The 17002-nt window shown below is 36.3% G+C and overlaps 1 protein-coding gene across 1 annotated transcript in view; it reads right to left on the bottom strand.

Moving 5' to 3' along the window:
* USP3 (ubiquitin specific peptidase 3) overlaps window positions 1–17002 on the bottom strand; it is a 104962-nt gene that overhangs the window by 42725 nt on the left and 45235 nt on the right. The window contains exons 4-8 of the mRNA XM_046007763.1: window positions 11521–11604; window positions 8214–8295; window positions 6794–6876; window positions 5464–5577; window positions 2292–2405 (exon numbers count right to left, since the gene is read on the bottom strand). Coding sequence (XP_045863719.1) covers window positions 2292–2405; window positions 5464–5577; window positions 6794–6876; window positions 8214–8295; window positions 11521–11604 — 477 coding nt within the window. The remainder of the gene's footprint in view (window positions 1–2291; window positions 2406–5463; window positions 5578–6793; window positions 6877–8213; window positions 8296–11520; window positions 11605–17002) is intronic.

Here is a 17002-nt window from a genome sequence, read left to right as displayed (position 1 = left end):
AGTCACCATGGGAACCAAGCAGAACAGTGTGAAGTTAGCTGGTAGGCTTCATTCAGGCGTGTAGACTGTTGACACATCTATCCTTTACCAATTCCACAAAGACCTGAGTTCTAACTCTAACCCTAACACCTACTAGATGTGTAAGATTGAACAAGTTCTTCCTCCTCTGTCTCAGTTTTGTCTTTTTTAAAATGGAGCTAATACCTTACAACCCAGCAATTGCACTACTGGGTATTTACCCTAAAGATACAAACATAGTGATCCAAAGGGGCACATGCACCCGAATGTTTATAGTAGCAATGTCCACAATAGCCAAATTATGGAAAGAACCTAGATGTCCATCAACAGATGAATGGATAAAGAAGATGTGGTATATATATACAATGGAATACTATGCAGCCATCAAAAGAAATGAAATCTTGCCATTTGCGATGACGTGGATGGAACTAGAGGGTATTATACTGAGCGAAATAAGTCAATCAGAGAAAGACAACTATCATATGATCTCCCTGATATGAGGAAGTGGAGATGCAACATGGGGGATTTGGGGGGTAGGAAAAGAATAAATGAAACAAGATGGGCTCGGGAGGGAGACAAACCATAAGAGACTCTTAATGTCACAAAACAAACTGAGGGTGGCCAGGGGGGAGGGGGATAGGGAGAGGGTGGTGGGGTTATGGACACTGGGGAGGGTATGCGCTATGGTGAATGCTGTGAAGTGTATAAACCTGGCGATTCCCAGACCTGTACCCCTGGGGCTAATAATACATTATATGTTTATAAAAAAATTTAAAAATTAATTAAAAAATGGAGCTAAAACTTCCTTTCTTGATGGGAATTTTGTGGTTCTGTTTTCTTACTGAAGATCAGATATAAAAGGCTTAAAGTGCTTAGGCATTCACTAAATTATAGAAACCAATTTTATATAGAAACAAAACACAAAGACTATGTCCCTATCAAGAGTCTAACTGGGAGACTATATTAGAAATGTTATACTAAGTCCAAACCTGGTTAGTGGTAACTTGGCAGTCATTTCCACCTTTCCTATTTTGGAGCTGAGAAACTTCAAAATTCTTACAAAATTAGTCTCTTCTGAGAGGAGATTTAAATGTCACAATATATAAAAGAAGTTTTCTTCAAAACAAAGACCCGGGGTAACAACAGTCAATCATATCAGATCCTCAAGGCTAGACTTCTCAAGTAAGGCAACAAATGCCAGCTCTTTGAGGTTATTATCTTTTAAACACTCTTCTATACTACTAATATATCTAAACCACTATTAGGCAGTAGAGCAAGATAAACCACTAAGTCTTACTACATACAGCAACATACAGCATGCTGGGTGTTTTTGTCTTTATTTTTTTCAGAAGGAAAGCGATGTACACTAGGTGCCAAACTCCTGACTAGCAAGAGCACAGACCTGCTTCAGAAGGACAAAATCAGCAGACGGTGGCAAAGGCTATTGTCAAACACCTGCAGTGCCTCAAATCTGCTGTTACCTGCATCCCTACTGAGAGGACTAACCTAGGAGAAGAGGCAGATTCCTCTGACAGCAAGGCTGTTTCCCTCCTCAAGTGATGCTAGGGAGAGACCAAGGAAAATAGAGTGACTCTACAGCCACACTGGGATGTGGCCCAGCTACCTTTTGCAAACTGAATCCCAATGGACTTGACTTCAAAACCCAACCCAGAACAGTGAATTTAAGACCAGAGATTTCTACAGATTACAAATGGATTTTTTTTTTAGTTGAAATAAGATGGTGTATGATGGTAATGAATCTTCATAAGATTTTGAAAGAATTAATGGAATTTTGTCCAGCATGTTTTCCTAAATTATTTACAAGGGCACATAAGTTATTTATAAAGTCTTCATTTTTAGAACAACAAAATATCCTACTGTTAGAGACATTTTTAATGTCTATATATTATTTAAACACACACATTTGTCTAGTCAAACGATCCAACTGTTGTTATTCTTTTAAAAACAAAACAAAAGGGGCATTTGGGTGACTGAGTTGGTTAAGCATCTGACTCTTGATTTCAGCTAAAGTCATGATCTTAGGGTCGTGGGATCAGGCTCTGCGCTGGGCGTGGAGCCTGCTCAAGATTCTCTCTCTGCCCCTCTCCCAAACCTCCTCCTCCAACCCCACCCAGGGCTCTAAAATTATAAAAATAAAAAAATAAAACCAGTCTTTATTAGTTAGAATACCACCACTTCACAGGAAATTGTTCCAGGAACCAAAAAAAGACTAATATTAATGTTTTACGTATCTTCCATTAAGTAATACTTACCTAAAATTTGGCATAATCTTCCAAACAACATAAAATAAGGACTCTGGGCTAAATGCAGTCTGGCTACCTTGCCATAAAGCACAAAGTGTCTTTCTAAACTCTTCCACCAAAGACCTGGAAAAGAGGAAGGGATGAAACCCCTGGCATTAGTCAGAGGCTACTGCTTCAATGCATACTGTCCAATTGTCTACAATTCATAATAAAAAATGAAAACATAAAGAGTTTGGTTTCTCCTAAACTAATTCTGACAGTTTAGTAAGAGCTTCTTAAAACCCCACATAAACTGCAGTAATTACAGACAAAACTAGTTTTTAACCATATGGTGAACTTTGTCCCAAAGTAATGCCATACTTATACAATACAGCAATAGATAAGTTGCAAACCAAATTACTTTAAAATGTACATTTTTTTAAAAGTTAAAACAGAATCTCTTTCTCCTTTTCCTGCAGTTTTCCTTCTTGCCCCTCATAAGGAACACTTCCCAGACCTCAGTGTGTGACCATCTGCTCATCTCTGCCTGAGACCGTTCATCTAGCCACAAAGCTTTAACACTCAACTCCACACCAGGACTCCAAATCCAAATCTGAAAGCTAGGTTTTCTCATACCCACTTTTCGTCAGGTTTCTCCACTTTCCAAGAGGAATTTTCTCCTGGATGTCTTCTTGTCACTTTAAACTCAATGTGCACTGAAGTTGCTCTCTATACTCTTCTCTACTATCCTACAATACCCATTCTCTCCTCTTCTCTCATAGGAACAGAACTTCCAATTTTTGCTTGGCACAAGAACTCCTGGAATAAAAAACTCTGAGTGTATTCAACTTCTGAGAAATTCCTTAAAGAGAAAGAGTAGTCCTTCTAGCTTGAAAGACGAAATTGTGGTACTCCAGCACCACCCTGAACTATGTGCATAGGAGCCCTACACTAGGGTTGGTGGAATAGAAAGCTAGAAGGAGCCAGATGATTGTGGCAAACAGCCCTAGATAGATAATCTCCAGCTTTTACATGAGAAAATAAACAATGGATGTTTATTTAAGCCACTATTAATTTTGTTTTTCTATGCATGTAGCTAGAATGAAACACTTCCAATAACTAGTTAAACTGAAACAGTCCAAACAACTTTAATATCTGTATCTGTCATTACAACTCCCATACTCATGGATATCTGATTGGTATCTCAGAGAATCTCAGTAACTTCTTGCTCCACCTCTGTCATTCAGTAGGTCCCTGAGATACAAATCGTATTTTTTCCTTCCTGGACACTCTGTATTCGAGGAATTCCTCACCTTAGAAGTCTTGGTAAGAGACTGCTTCCCATTATGAAAGTTGAAAAGGCCAGATATTTGCTTTCTCAACTCCCTGCAGCCAAGACTCAGAGGTATAGCCTGAGTTCTGCCTATTTGAAGCTGAAGTTAGTGATACAAAGCTGGGGCAGTGCCAAATCCTTGCTGGTGACAAAGATCATCTGGAGTGCAGGGGCAGCAGTAACAGCAGCATTCATCCAGCATCCAACTCCAACAGTGCTGGTAATAGGAACTTTGGTGTCACACACTGGGCAGTGTGTTGTTATGGAAATGATGTTACAGAAGCAGTGATATCGTTATGGGATAGAGTTCCATGGGATGATTGTGGTGATGGTCCTGGATGTCTGGATTCCAGACCCGATTTTCCACCCATCCAGTAATAGCTTACCAACAGACCTTCATTAAGTTCTTTTTTGGCCTACAATGGCCAGAGCCAATTTCTACAGTTTGTAACTAAACCCTAAATAACAATAATGCATCAAGTACTAACTGTCCTCTTAGCTTTTGTGAAAATGAATTTTTTTCTTCCTTTCACCGCTATCTCCTCCAGCCCAACTACTCTAAAGTGTGAAGTCTTCTTGAATGCAGGCATTTTCCAGTTCATCCTATATGCTGCTACTAAAGCAAACTCTTAAGATATCAACTGTCGTGGTAGGATTCTATCCCTACTTCAATGTCTGGCTTTAAAGTTCCCTGGTGCTTTGGCTCTATCCATAATGCACACTATTCTGACATGTTCTATCCTAATCTCCCTCAGTCACTTAGGCAGAACAATGTCAGATTGTAAAATGGCTTTTCAGAATGTGTGGGGATGGGGTGAATGGGAGCAGGAACGGGCAGGCAGAAAGAACATTATATTAAAATACATACAAATTAGGGGCACCTGGGTGGCTCAGTCACTTAAGCATCTGACTCTTGGTTTCAGCTCAGGTCATGATCTCAGGGTCATGAAATTGAGCCCCATGTTGGGCTCTGTGCTGGACCTGAAGCCTACTTAGGATTCTCTCTTTCCCTCTGCCCCTCCCCACCCTAGCATGTGCATATGTGTGCTCTCTCTCTCTTCTTTTTTTTAAAGATTTTATTTATTTATTTGACAGAGAGAGAGATCACAAGTAGGCAGAAAGGCAGGCAGAGGGAGAGGGGGAAGCAGGCTCCCTGCTGAGCAGAAAGCCCGATGCAGGGCTCGATCCCAGGACACTGAGACCATGTAAGACCTGAGCTGAAGGCAGAGGCTTAACCCACTGAGCTACCCAGGCACCCCATGTGTGCTCTCTTAAAAAAAAAAAAAAAAAAGACACACAAATTATAAATCAGAGCCTTACTTCAGTAATGTTAAGATATGGAAAAAAATCTGCCCATTACAATCATAATATAGATCTTCTGAACATCAAATGGAGCACAGCTGCAATGAATTTGCATACATATTTGTTCTCAATAATCATCTGTCAATTTTTCGCTCTCCATATCAACTAAATTGGCTGCATTGCCCCACAATTAATTTGATGACTATAAATTTTTATTATCCAAAACAGATTTATCTAACACTGTAAGGCAAGTGTCAATTCACAAAGCCTAATGATATTTATGCTGATCTACATCTAAAACTGTGTTTCATATCCAGATGTCAATGTTCGAGCTCAAATCCACAAAGACTTAGTATGTAGAAAGCTAAATTTATCCTCCTATTAGGTAAATAGAAATAAAAGAATTGCAACAACTATTAAGATCATCAGCTAGACAGTTAAACCCAGGTTTTAGAAGAGTATTTTAAAATGCTATGCCTATTAACTCACAGAATGCAATGGAAATCACCAGTAAGAGTCACTTGTTTTGTAGCTCAAAGCCAGAAAGGATATATTCTTAGAACTCACACATTGTTATCCCCTTGGCTCCTGGTGTGGTATGTTCGCCTTCCTGCTGTTTTCCCATTCCTTAACTCCACAGCGGGCAGTTCTTTGAAATAACAGCAAAACTGCTCAATGTTACTATTTTAAAAGGAAGGGAAGAAAATTATTAAGGAAAAAAAAAGAGAAGAAGAAGAAAAAATAATAAAAGACTTTACTAGGACTGTGAAGAAACTTCTATAAAACCTACATGTGAATTTTTTGAGATATTTCAATTTCTCAAGAAATTGCTTTGAGTTTCCTCATTTACTCTAAGAAAACTGTATTAACAGATACCTTTGTAGACACGAACAAAGAGCTTAAAGCAAAATTTGTTCAAAAAATCATGAATTCTTGGACACCCAGCTGGCTCAGTTGGAAAAGCATACGACTCTTAATCTGAAGGTTGTGAGTTCAAGCCCCACACTGGGTGTAGAGATAACTTAAATAAATAAATAATGCCTGTTTCCAGGTATTCAATAATTTCCTCAAATAAAAATAAACCATGAAACCAACCATATTGTTTAGATACAAAGTACAGAGTGATAAGGGAATTCAGTAGTGACTTGAATTTCTTATTTGAACAAGACTAGATAAACTAAGAGATAGTACCTTCAAGGAGGGATCAAGTATGACTTCTGCTCCTTATTTGCAAGGTAGCCTTGGGAAGAGAATTTATTCTGGCCTTTGATGCCACATTAAAATCTACAAGTACATGACTTTCAAAATAATTTCTTCTATATAACTGAGGTCAGCCTTGTTGGGTATTTTATTTTTACTACTTATATTACATTTTAAAGACCTTCTAAACATCTGATCTTATGATCGTATTTAAGACTTAACTAATGATCAGATTAAATTCTTTGAAGCCCTGCAGTCCAGGGGTCTGTATTCTATAGCCCACAGGCCATATCTGGTCCAGGGCCACTGAACTCTTACATTTTTAGAGTTGCTTAAAAAGGTACGGGAGGAGGAAAAGATAGGAGACAGACTGTGGGCGGCATGTGGAGACTAAAATACTTTTACTGTCTTGGCCATTTTAATGAAAAAGTTTGCTGATCTCTGTTCTAGTTTATTCAAGAAGCAACAGTAACAACTAACAATTATTTACTGCTGGGCACTGTTCTAAGCCCTTTATAAATTATTTAATCTTCCTATGAGGCAGAACTACTATTGCCAATTTTACCAATAAGGAAACTAAGGCACAGGGAACTGACTGGAGTTAGTGGCAGAGACAGAATGTGAACCCAGAGCCTTTCCTCCTAACCATTTCACTAGAAGCTAACAGCAGCATCTTCAGCTCTGATGTTAACAGTACCTGAGTGACTGAAGGATGGCGTTCATGAAACATGTGTTCCCCAGATTCCGGAGTCCTGTGGCACAGATGGCAGCAGTGCTTCCCTGTGAAATGGGACAAGAAAAGGCCATCAGTAATACCAAGAGAAGCTAAGGCCTATATTTGAAACTCTAGCATCAAGCCAATTTGGAATTGGTCTTTGTTTGTCCAATTAATATTTCAAACTCTCATTCTACTTTCTGTATAAGTGTCCAGATATTTTTAGAAGCCTGTTTCTGGTCCTGGGATTGTCCTACATGGCAGTACCTCATGGAAGCTTATGAGGAAATCAGCATTAATGAAATCCAAGGAGTACACAATTCAAAAACCAGGAAGAACCTTAAAAGAGATGAACTTTAAGACAATGTTTTCATGAGATTTTATTAAAAATACTACAAATTGATTATGGACATTGGGGATATTATGTGCTATGGTGAGTGTTGTCAAGTGTGTAAGCCTGATGATTCACAGGCCTGTAACCCTGGGGCAAATAATACATTATATGTTAATTAAAAAAAAAAGAGAGAGAGAAAATACTACAAATTGAAAAAATATAAATATATATACCTGAAATATTCATCCCCAAACCTTTAACTCTATGCCATGCATAAATGACCAATACATGCATTCTTAGCAATGGGATATCAACTTTTAAAAACTAGCTGAATTTCCTTTAAAGACCAATACTTGATTTTTTTATTAACTCTACAAATGCACCTTAACATCGGAATACTACACCTGTGAAGCAGATCTACCAATCCAACCCGAAGCATCTCTGCCCATAACTCAGACGGCCAAGGTACTTTAGCTCTTTCTTTCACAAAATCTTAACCCTTTAATTAAGTGCATGTCTAAACCTAACTAGCATGACAGCAGAAAGGCAGATGCAGGGCAAAATTACTGATGTGTTTAAAAGTATTTAGTGATCTCTAAATTTTATTAATTAATGGATCATACATTGGTAACAGACGGTTATCAGAATGAGGAAGCATATTCTTTCATGGTGAAATTATATTAATGAAGTCCTAAGAAATAAAATTTACAAAACCTCAGACCCATAGAATTTGCACTTAGAACCTTTAACAGAAGAAAGCAAAGATCTTTGGGGTCCTTAGAAACAGAGTAATAAGATACATGAATAGGCTTTAAGAACGAACACTTGCTAAGGCAGAGGGGCACAAGAGTAATCCTGATGGAAGGAAGGCACTAACAGATGGACTCACTGGGATATTCAGTCACATCAAGAATCATTAGTACAAGTGGCAAACATTTTGTAAAATATCCCAAATCCAAGGCATACATTTATGAAAGTGTATAAGGAGCAACGTCAATGTTAGAGTTGTAATAAAACAGTGACTGGATCACAACCAATTTTTACATTTGTATATATTTAATTACTTACATTTACTTTTAATAACTTGCTGTTTAGTGATGAGTTTTCCAAAAGTTTTCTTTTCCTATGCCTGTCAGCTGTAAAAGCTGAGCTATTAAAACACAAGCAGACAGTCAAAAAGACATTAACACAAACATACTAGAAAGCAGGTTAAAAATTAAACGTCACTGTTCTAAGTGTCTGGGGTATAGAGCCCTGCCTGGCGCTTAGGAAGGCCAGGAAGTGACCTGTTAGGTCTGTGGCCCACAAGTATTTGAAGTAAAAGTTCTACTTTCCTTGGCAATCCCCACTACTCCTCTAGCAAGGTGGGCTGTAAGCATCTACCAATAGGCACTTCCCAGAAAAGCTGCCCAGGTAGGTGTAGTCTGTGAGACAATCCCTCTCCACTACCACTACCTGCCTAATCGACTATGAGGCTTCAAAAATGAGAAGCCCCATTCCTCACATCAAAAGGGAAACCCTTGTCTGATATGTATTCTGAGATTTAACATTAAGTCTCAAGTACTAAGCTTCTTTTTTCTTAATTTTGATACAGATATCCTGTTTTGCTCATTTGTCATAAAAGATTATGATATACTCTGACTTTCTGGAAAATAATTATAGGCACACAGATACATATAAATTAATTTGATTCAGCTATGCTACAAGGGATATTCTGAAAAAATTCTAATTACATGGATATTCTGAATTAAAATTTTTCAAAATTTTTCTTGATGAAAGAGATATATTGCTTAAATCTTATCAGAAAATAATTCTTTCAGAGGGTCATTTTAAAATAATTATGTCTGGGGCGCCTGGGTGGCTCAGTGGGTTAAAGCCTCTGCCTTCGGCTCAGGTCATGATCCCAGTGTCCTGGGATCAAGCCCCGCATCGGGCTCCCTGCACCTCAGGGAGCCTGCTTCCTCCTCTCTCTCTGCCTTCCTCTCTGCCTGCTTGTGCTCTCTGTCTCTCAAATAAATAAATAAAATCTTTAAAAAAAATAAAAATAAAAAAAATAAAAAAAAAATAAAATAATTATGTCTAAAATAAGTAAATCTAAAGAAGTAAATCTAAAAGAAGTAAAAATTATCATTTTTTACTGTTAATACTGTTAAAACTATAGTTTCCACTATAGACTAAAGCCCACACTTGAACACAGACTTTTAAAGTTGGCCTATTCTTTTCCATCTTCTAAAATGTACCAGGGTAGTCCAAACTAAATGCAGGATTATTTAATTTCCACATGAACTCTAGTATCTTTGGAGCATCAGATCTAGTGACAGTTAGTTACTTCAAAACTAAAATCTTCTTAAGCAACACCTCCGAACTGTAGATATATCCCTCTACGAGTACAGTGACTATACGGTAAGAAGAGATGAATTCCATATATCACAGTGTCAAGTTATTCCTTCACAATTCTGTAAGTAAAGAGGTTCAATCGCAAGCACTACACACACACACACACACACACACACACACACTAATTAGCAATAAGCCTAAGAGTTAACTTTCAGTTTTAACTTACATAAACAAAGCATTCAGCTTTTTAATATACAAGTTATTAAATTTTACCCTCAGCAATTCTCAAAATGGCAGAATTCACCAGATCCACAGTGTCTAATATGGTAGCCACTTACTTATATAAACTTTAATTACCTAAACGTACATAAAATTAAAAATTCAGTTCCTCAGTCATGCTAGCCACTTTTCAAGTGCTCTGCGTAAGACTAGGGGCTACCATATAGGACAGTTCAGAGTACACACCACTTTCTTCACTTCAAAAAGTTCTTTTGTACCGTGCACTTCTAGAGGATATGCAGAATAGTCTAAAGATATATAAAACACAAACACATTCACAGTTTTGAAACTGTGATTTCCACTACAGACTAAAGGCCGCATGTGAAGAAAAATGAACCCAACTAATATGTCTCAACCTAGGAGGACTGCAGGGAAGACTTTTTGGTGGGACCCAACAGAAGTGTAGACAAGGAACTCTGACATCTTTTACCTGATGAAGTGGTCAGTGGAAATAAAAGATTTGATAACTGCATAAATGCATGCTCATTCTTGAATGTCCTCTTTTCCCTTTGACTTAGTTCTGATACACTCATTTGGGACTGACATGGTAGTGTCTCTAATCCTAGGTAAGGCTTCTGCTGCGCTATTTCAGATTACAAGAAGGAAAGAAGCACTTTGAAAAAGAGAGGAGTCGAAAGATAACAAGCCAAAAAGTACTTTAATTCGAAGTGTTTTAATGAGTTTAGACTTTAAAGAAATCCATCCTTTCCTTATCAGGTTTATAATCTATTTAGTCAACAAGACATGCATAAAGACTTCGGTTAATGAAAACGATACTGTTTTATTCAAAGCACTTGGGCTGTTTCCTCTCAATATAGGATTTAAAAACATTCTGTTGCCTTTAAGTTTGCTAAGGGACTCCTCCTTTTGGTATGGTCTCACAATAGTTTTTAACATCAACTGTCAAAATAAATTAGATGGCACCTGACAATCAGGCATGATTTACACAAATTTCACTGGAGTCAGCAGTCATTCCAGGGTCATGCTTCTATCCACTGCAGCTTCAAAGGCATCACTATTTGGATTTCTGTTTTACTGCTTCAACTCTGGGTTTAGCAAGTTTTATCTGAATAACCTATCTGGCTATAGCAAAAAAATTCTATTCATATAAGTACATTAATTTCTTTATGATACAAGGCATTTTACAACATATTGTAATTTCAAGTCACACATACAGCCCCTGACAAAAGAGGAAAAGAAGAAACTAGAACGCTGTGCTATTCTATAGATACAAAGTGGACATTATAATAAAACCTCATTTCCCTTAAAAATAATGCATAAATTTTAGTGCTTCTGAGAAAACATCACAAAACAGGCCTGATGAGGATTTTCTAATATCAGGAGTAACTCTATAATAATTTTCTATCATTTTATTCTCTTTCCTTACACCTCCAAAATTTCCCTGGCAAATCAACTAACCAAAGCTTATAAATTGGTAGGCAATAACAAAAAAAATTTTTTTAAAAAAGGCTCTTGCACTGGGTGTGATGCCAAAACAATGAACACTGTTATGCTGTAAATAAACAAATAAAAAAAATTTTAAAAAAAAAAGGCTCTTGGACTCTTGGCTATGATTTATGATAAATATTAAATGAAATAAATGCTAAGCTATGACCATTAACATTACTTTATTAACATTTTAATCACACTAAAAACATGACAAAGTTATGGAACTCATTAACAAAACTCCCACTCAAAAATGTGCAAAGACCCCTCAACCCTATTCTATACCCTTCCTTTCCCAAGGCCTATTACTTACTTTTCCAAGTTCTGTAAGTGTTCTCTGACTTTCTGTACCAGTCCCAGCTTGGTGTCATTAACCACAAAATCATCACAGCGATAACTGCAAGAAAAATATTGATCAATGTGTGCAAAGAGCTTGAGGAAACCACAGTAATGAAGTCACTAAAAGGCCAGGCTACTGCCAAGATGATCACATGGCTCTGCGGCAGTTACAGTCGGTGGTAAATTTAAAGAGGACCAGGAATCCACAATGGAATGTTTTTTAAGAGCCTTTTAAAAAAGCCACGTAGGCAATGAGCACTAGCTTCTTTTCACATTTTTTACTCAAAAGCTCTTCAATTCCTCCTTCAAAAACAAAATAAGCTGCTACATGTGTTACTTTCTTTTTAGTGGTGCATAATACATGAAAAATAAAAAGCACCAAGTCAATTCACATAGCCTTAAGCCTAAAGCTTTCAGGTCATAGTCCCAGCTCAAAATAATAGGGAATTTGGGGCGAGAAGAGATTTAAATGAAGAGCAGGGAAAAGGTAATCCACCAATAGGGACAGTTAAATTTAAGGGGAAAAAAACTAAAAATAAAGCTATACATTTAAAACAATTTAATTGAAATAAATTGAATTCGGACAGTTGAGAATAATCTTCATTCTGAGGTGTTAGAAAATGAAAGTATAAAATAGTGGCTATGTCTTTTAGGAATCTGATAACTGCTCTGAAGAAAGATATTTAAGGTGTTCTTTAAAACTGATATTGTGTGTGTGTGTGTGTGTGTGTGTGTGTGTGTGTGTGTGTTTTAGCAAGTCAATAAGCAAATATAGGGACTCACAGGTAATAAACTTCACCTTCTACATTAGCATTCAATTTTTTCCTGGAATAAGGCCAATTTTAACAAAAACAACTTACAAACTAGTATCAATATATTATTTTGAATAGAAGCTTTGTATAAAACCACTTATTATAACTACCTAAGAATCATGACAGTAATGCTGCCATTCTGAGTAAATAAAACTTTGAATGCATAGCAATTAGTAAAAATTAGGTCATCTCTAGCAGAATTCAAAAACATTTCTTACATATCTGAAATCAGTCTATTAAAACATGAGAAGAAAATGGAGGAAAGTAACAGGGAGAAAAAAGGTTACATGGAAAAGCATGTCTCCTAAAGTCTTTTATTTACAGAAGTTAAAATTTCTAGTGAATGCTTTTGAAACTTTACCTAAAACAGTAATATATATGTAATTACTTAACACCCCCCCCACATTAACTGAGTACCTATGCTGTCAATCAAGAGTCTCTAAGGTATTCTCCAAGTTTCCTGACATTTTCACAAATAGTAGAAGCTATCTTTTACATCCTGGACTGTTTCCCTATGATCAAAGTACCTGCAATGGCAGGAGAATAATTCTTTATCAGTTTTACAAAATGTAAAATATTAAATTAGTGAAAAGGTTTAATTCCTTGCTGCTTCTCAGCATAATGTTAAGAGAGTAAGGTCTACGCTGTAAATTTAGACTTAAGGCACCGGGTTCCTCCAAGAAGCTTAAGCATTCACTGAGAGTAAGATTATGCTGCTACTCTAATTCCTCCTTTTCATTTTAGGTTTGCATAAATTTATGCATGTATTACAGATAAAACAAGACTCAGTATTCAAAACAAGAACCAGGCTAAATGCTACTGTTCATCTGGGAAATGAAGTCTAAGAGCAAATTTAGATAACCTTTCATATATTTAGAGTATGCCATGATCTCTAATTGAAAAGTGAACTCCTGAACCTCCACAAAAAAAGCTGTTACTATGTTTAAACAAACTGTTTCCAGTTAAATTAAATAACTTTTTTTTTCTTATTAAAGTAATTCTTTTTGGAGCACCTGGCTGGCTCAGTTGGTTAAGCGTCTGACTCTTGATTTTGGTTTAGGTCACAATCTGAGTGTTGTGGGATCAAGCCCCTCCTTGGGCTCCTCACTGAGCGTGGAGCCTGCTTGAGAGTCTCTCCCCCTCCCTCTGCCCTGCCCTGTTGCTCTTTCTAAAAAAAATAAAATAAAAATTAAAAATAAGTAATTCTTTTTGGTGTGATATGGATTTAGACAAGGATATAAAACATTTGCTAAAGTAACATTTTTCATATACTGAATATAGATTTATGGTTTTGTTCCATTCTAAACTAATCTGGATTAACTGGATCTAGCTGCTTCATCTCTCTGAACTTACATCATTACAGTAAATAAGCTGCTCTAGACTCTAGAGCTGTGTTAATGTGGCTGATGCCACTTAAGAAATTGAATTTTAACCTTTAAAAAAATTCTGATTGATACAAAATGTCACTTAACAACTAAAGCAATAAAAAATACTTTTCCACTAAACACAATTTTATGGTTTTGACAAAGCTATATTTCGCTTTCATTATTACATCACCTAAGATGTATTGCAGTGTACATGATGGATCCATGTGTCACCTCTAGTATTACATAAGCATATCACCAATCTAGTTTGTGTCAACAGATGGTTATTTTCCTATGCAACAATGCAGCACTACAATGTGTTTATTTGAATATTTTATGCAAACAGCAGAGTTACAGTGATAACTATGTAAATAGTAACTGGTAGTTAAGCTGAAATGCTTATTTTAATTATAACACAAATTATTTTTCTAACTTAAAAATTATGAAAAAAATTTTAACTTTCAAATGAAGGCACACTAATGAGGCAGTATCAGTGGAGAAGGTATGTCACAAATTTTACAAAGGATGGCAATATGATTTGCTGTAGCAGAGAAAAATGAGTAAGTTGTATAAAAGAAGTTCTAAGATAATATTAAGAGTCATCTTCAGCAAATGCATATTCATTTAATAAGAAGTTGCTTTTCAACAGTAAAAGAATAAAGCAGCTAATGAAATTAGAATTAAACATTAAACAAAAAAAATGTTTCCATGATTATTAAAGGATCTGAGCTTCTAATTCTGGCAAACTATAAAATGGCTGGGATTCCTGCTCAAGCAAAAGAACCATTTTTAGATGGAAAGATAAAAACTGTAATTATCATTTCAGTTAAGGGAATTAGGTTTTAAAATTTGAGGAAAAGATTAAAAAAGATATTTCACAAAACATGAATGATCTTAAATTGACCCACCAAGTGAGCGTCAGTGAATAAACGACTTTTCTAATAATATTAAAGACCAATTCAACATCTGAAAAATTGCAAGTACTTTTACTTTTAGCTTTAAATGAGCTTCACAAGAGATACTGACCAATTAACATTCTGGGTATGTTGTGTCTCAAACAACTTCTAAATTTACGAAGAAATGTCTACATCTAATCAATCTCAAGTTGTAGATACTATATATTTTAATCTTTTACATCTGTCACTTTCAGCTAGATAGGAAAAAGTTTCTATCAAGACAGACAATGGGGGAGCCTGGGTGGATCAGTTGGTTAAGGGTCTGTCCTCAGTTAAGCGTCTGCCTTTGGCTCAGGTCATGATCCCAGGGTCTTGGGACTGAGCCTCATATTAAGCTCCCTGCTCAGTGGGAAGCTGCTTCTCCCTCTCCCCTGCTTGTGTGGGTACATGCACTCACTCTGTCTCTCTCTCTCTAAAGTAAAGCTTAAAAAAAAAAAAAAAAAAGACAATGGGCCAGCTATGTGAGATCTAAAATCTGAATTTACTAGATTTCCCTTATTATTATATTTATTTCACTGTGTGACACATATTGAAAATATCTGTGTTCTGAAATAGACTGTATCATGGATGCAGTTATTGAAATTGTTCAGTATATACGTATATATACACATGTGTATATGTACAATTGCTATGAATCATTACCAGCTTATGAAACTATTAAAAAATAGAAGATAAAAAATCTAAAAAAAGAAGATAATGAATTTGATACCATAATAATTCATAATGAATTAAATGATCTTTAATATTGTTAGAAAAGTTCTTTGCCAATGTTCACTGCTTCAGTTTGAGTCATGAAAGAGTTTTACAAAGATTTACTGTACTATTAACTCTAATGCAAGATTTTTTTTTAAAGATTTATTTGAGAGAGAGAGAGAGAATGCGCGTGCATGAGCGTAGGAGGACAGGAAGAAAGAAAATCCTTGAGCAGAGTTCCCCCTGGGCGTGGAGCGTGACATGGGGCTGGATCCCAGGATCCTGAGATCATGACCTGAGCCAAAATTAAGAATCAGCTGCTCAACCAACTGAGCCACCAAGGCACCTCTCTTTTTTTCTTTCCTTTTTTTTTTTTTCAAGATTTTATTTTTAAGTAATCTACATCCAACGTGGGCCTCAAACTCACGACCCCAAGATCAAGAGTTGCACACTCCACCGAATGAGCCAGCTAGGCGCCCTTGTCCCTCTAATTCAAGATTTTCTTGAAATGAAAGAACACCTGCCAATATTCAACAAATAGAAAACATCCGAGTATGAGTTACATTTTTTTTTTAAAGATTTTATTTATTTATTTGACAGACAGAGATCACAAGTAGGCAGAGAGGCAGGCAGAGGGAGAGAGAGAAGCAGGCTCCCCACTGAGCAGAGAGCCCGATGCGGGGCTCGATCCCAGGACCCTGAGATCATGACCTGAGCTGAAGGCAGAGGCTTTAACCCACTGAGCCACCCAGGCGCCCCATGAGTTACATTTTTTTCTCCTGTATCACAAAGCACATGAATGAGCTCAATTTAAAGATCCAAGGAAAGGAAAAGTTTATTTGTAACCTGCCTAGACAGGTACAAGAACGTATGTTAAAATTAAAACTTTTCATAATATAAATCAATAATGATTTTACACATTTTTCAACATGAATAAATATGCAGACAATTTTAATTGTAATAGCATTATGTAAATAGGCTGTAAGGTCTGTGAGAAAACTGAAGAGCATGTTGTTGATACAGACACAGAGCAGATTTTCAGTTTACATAGTGCCCCTTTGAATTCAATGTTGATAATACTGAATTGTTACAAGAGTTGGTAGACTTACTTAGATGTAATTTTGAAACTGATAACGCTTTTGCTTCAGAGTCAAATCAGTTGTTCTAAAAAGATGAGTCAGTTTTATCAATACAGATGCAAATATTAAGGAAAAATTTTTTTTGGTACTTCATTCATTCACTGGAAAATTTCTAATCATTTTTAGAATCTACTTTAACTGTAATGTTTATGAATCTACACAGAAATCAAGCGTTTCTAATGAAAGTTTAGTATCTGAATGGAGATGTGCTATAAGTGTAATAATATACACTGGATATGGAAAGTTTTATGTAAAAAGAGAATACAAACAACCTCTAATAATTTTATATTGATTACATGTTGACATGATAGTATTTGCATAGATGGGTTAAAACATACAATTACCTGTTTCCTTTTGCTTTTTTAATGTAACTATTAGAAAATTTAAAATTACTTAAATGATGTATTATTTTTGTTAGATAGCAGTGGCAATCTAAAGGGCACCTGGGTGGCTCAGTGGGTTAATCCACTGCCTTCGGCTCAGGTCGTGATC

This window comes from Meles meles, chromosome 6 (genome assembly GCF_922984935.1).
Source record: "Meles meles chromosome 6, mMelMel3.1 paternal haplotype, whole genome shotgun sequence".
Classification (NCBI taxonomy): domain Eukaryota; kingdom Metazoa; phylum Chordata; class Mammalia; order Carnivora; family Mustelidae; genus Meles; species Meles meles.
This window is presented reverse-complemented; position numbering and strand designations above follow the sequence as displayed.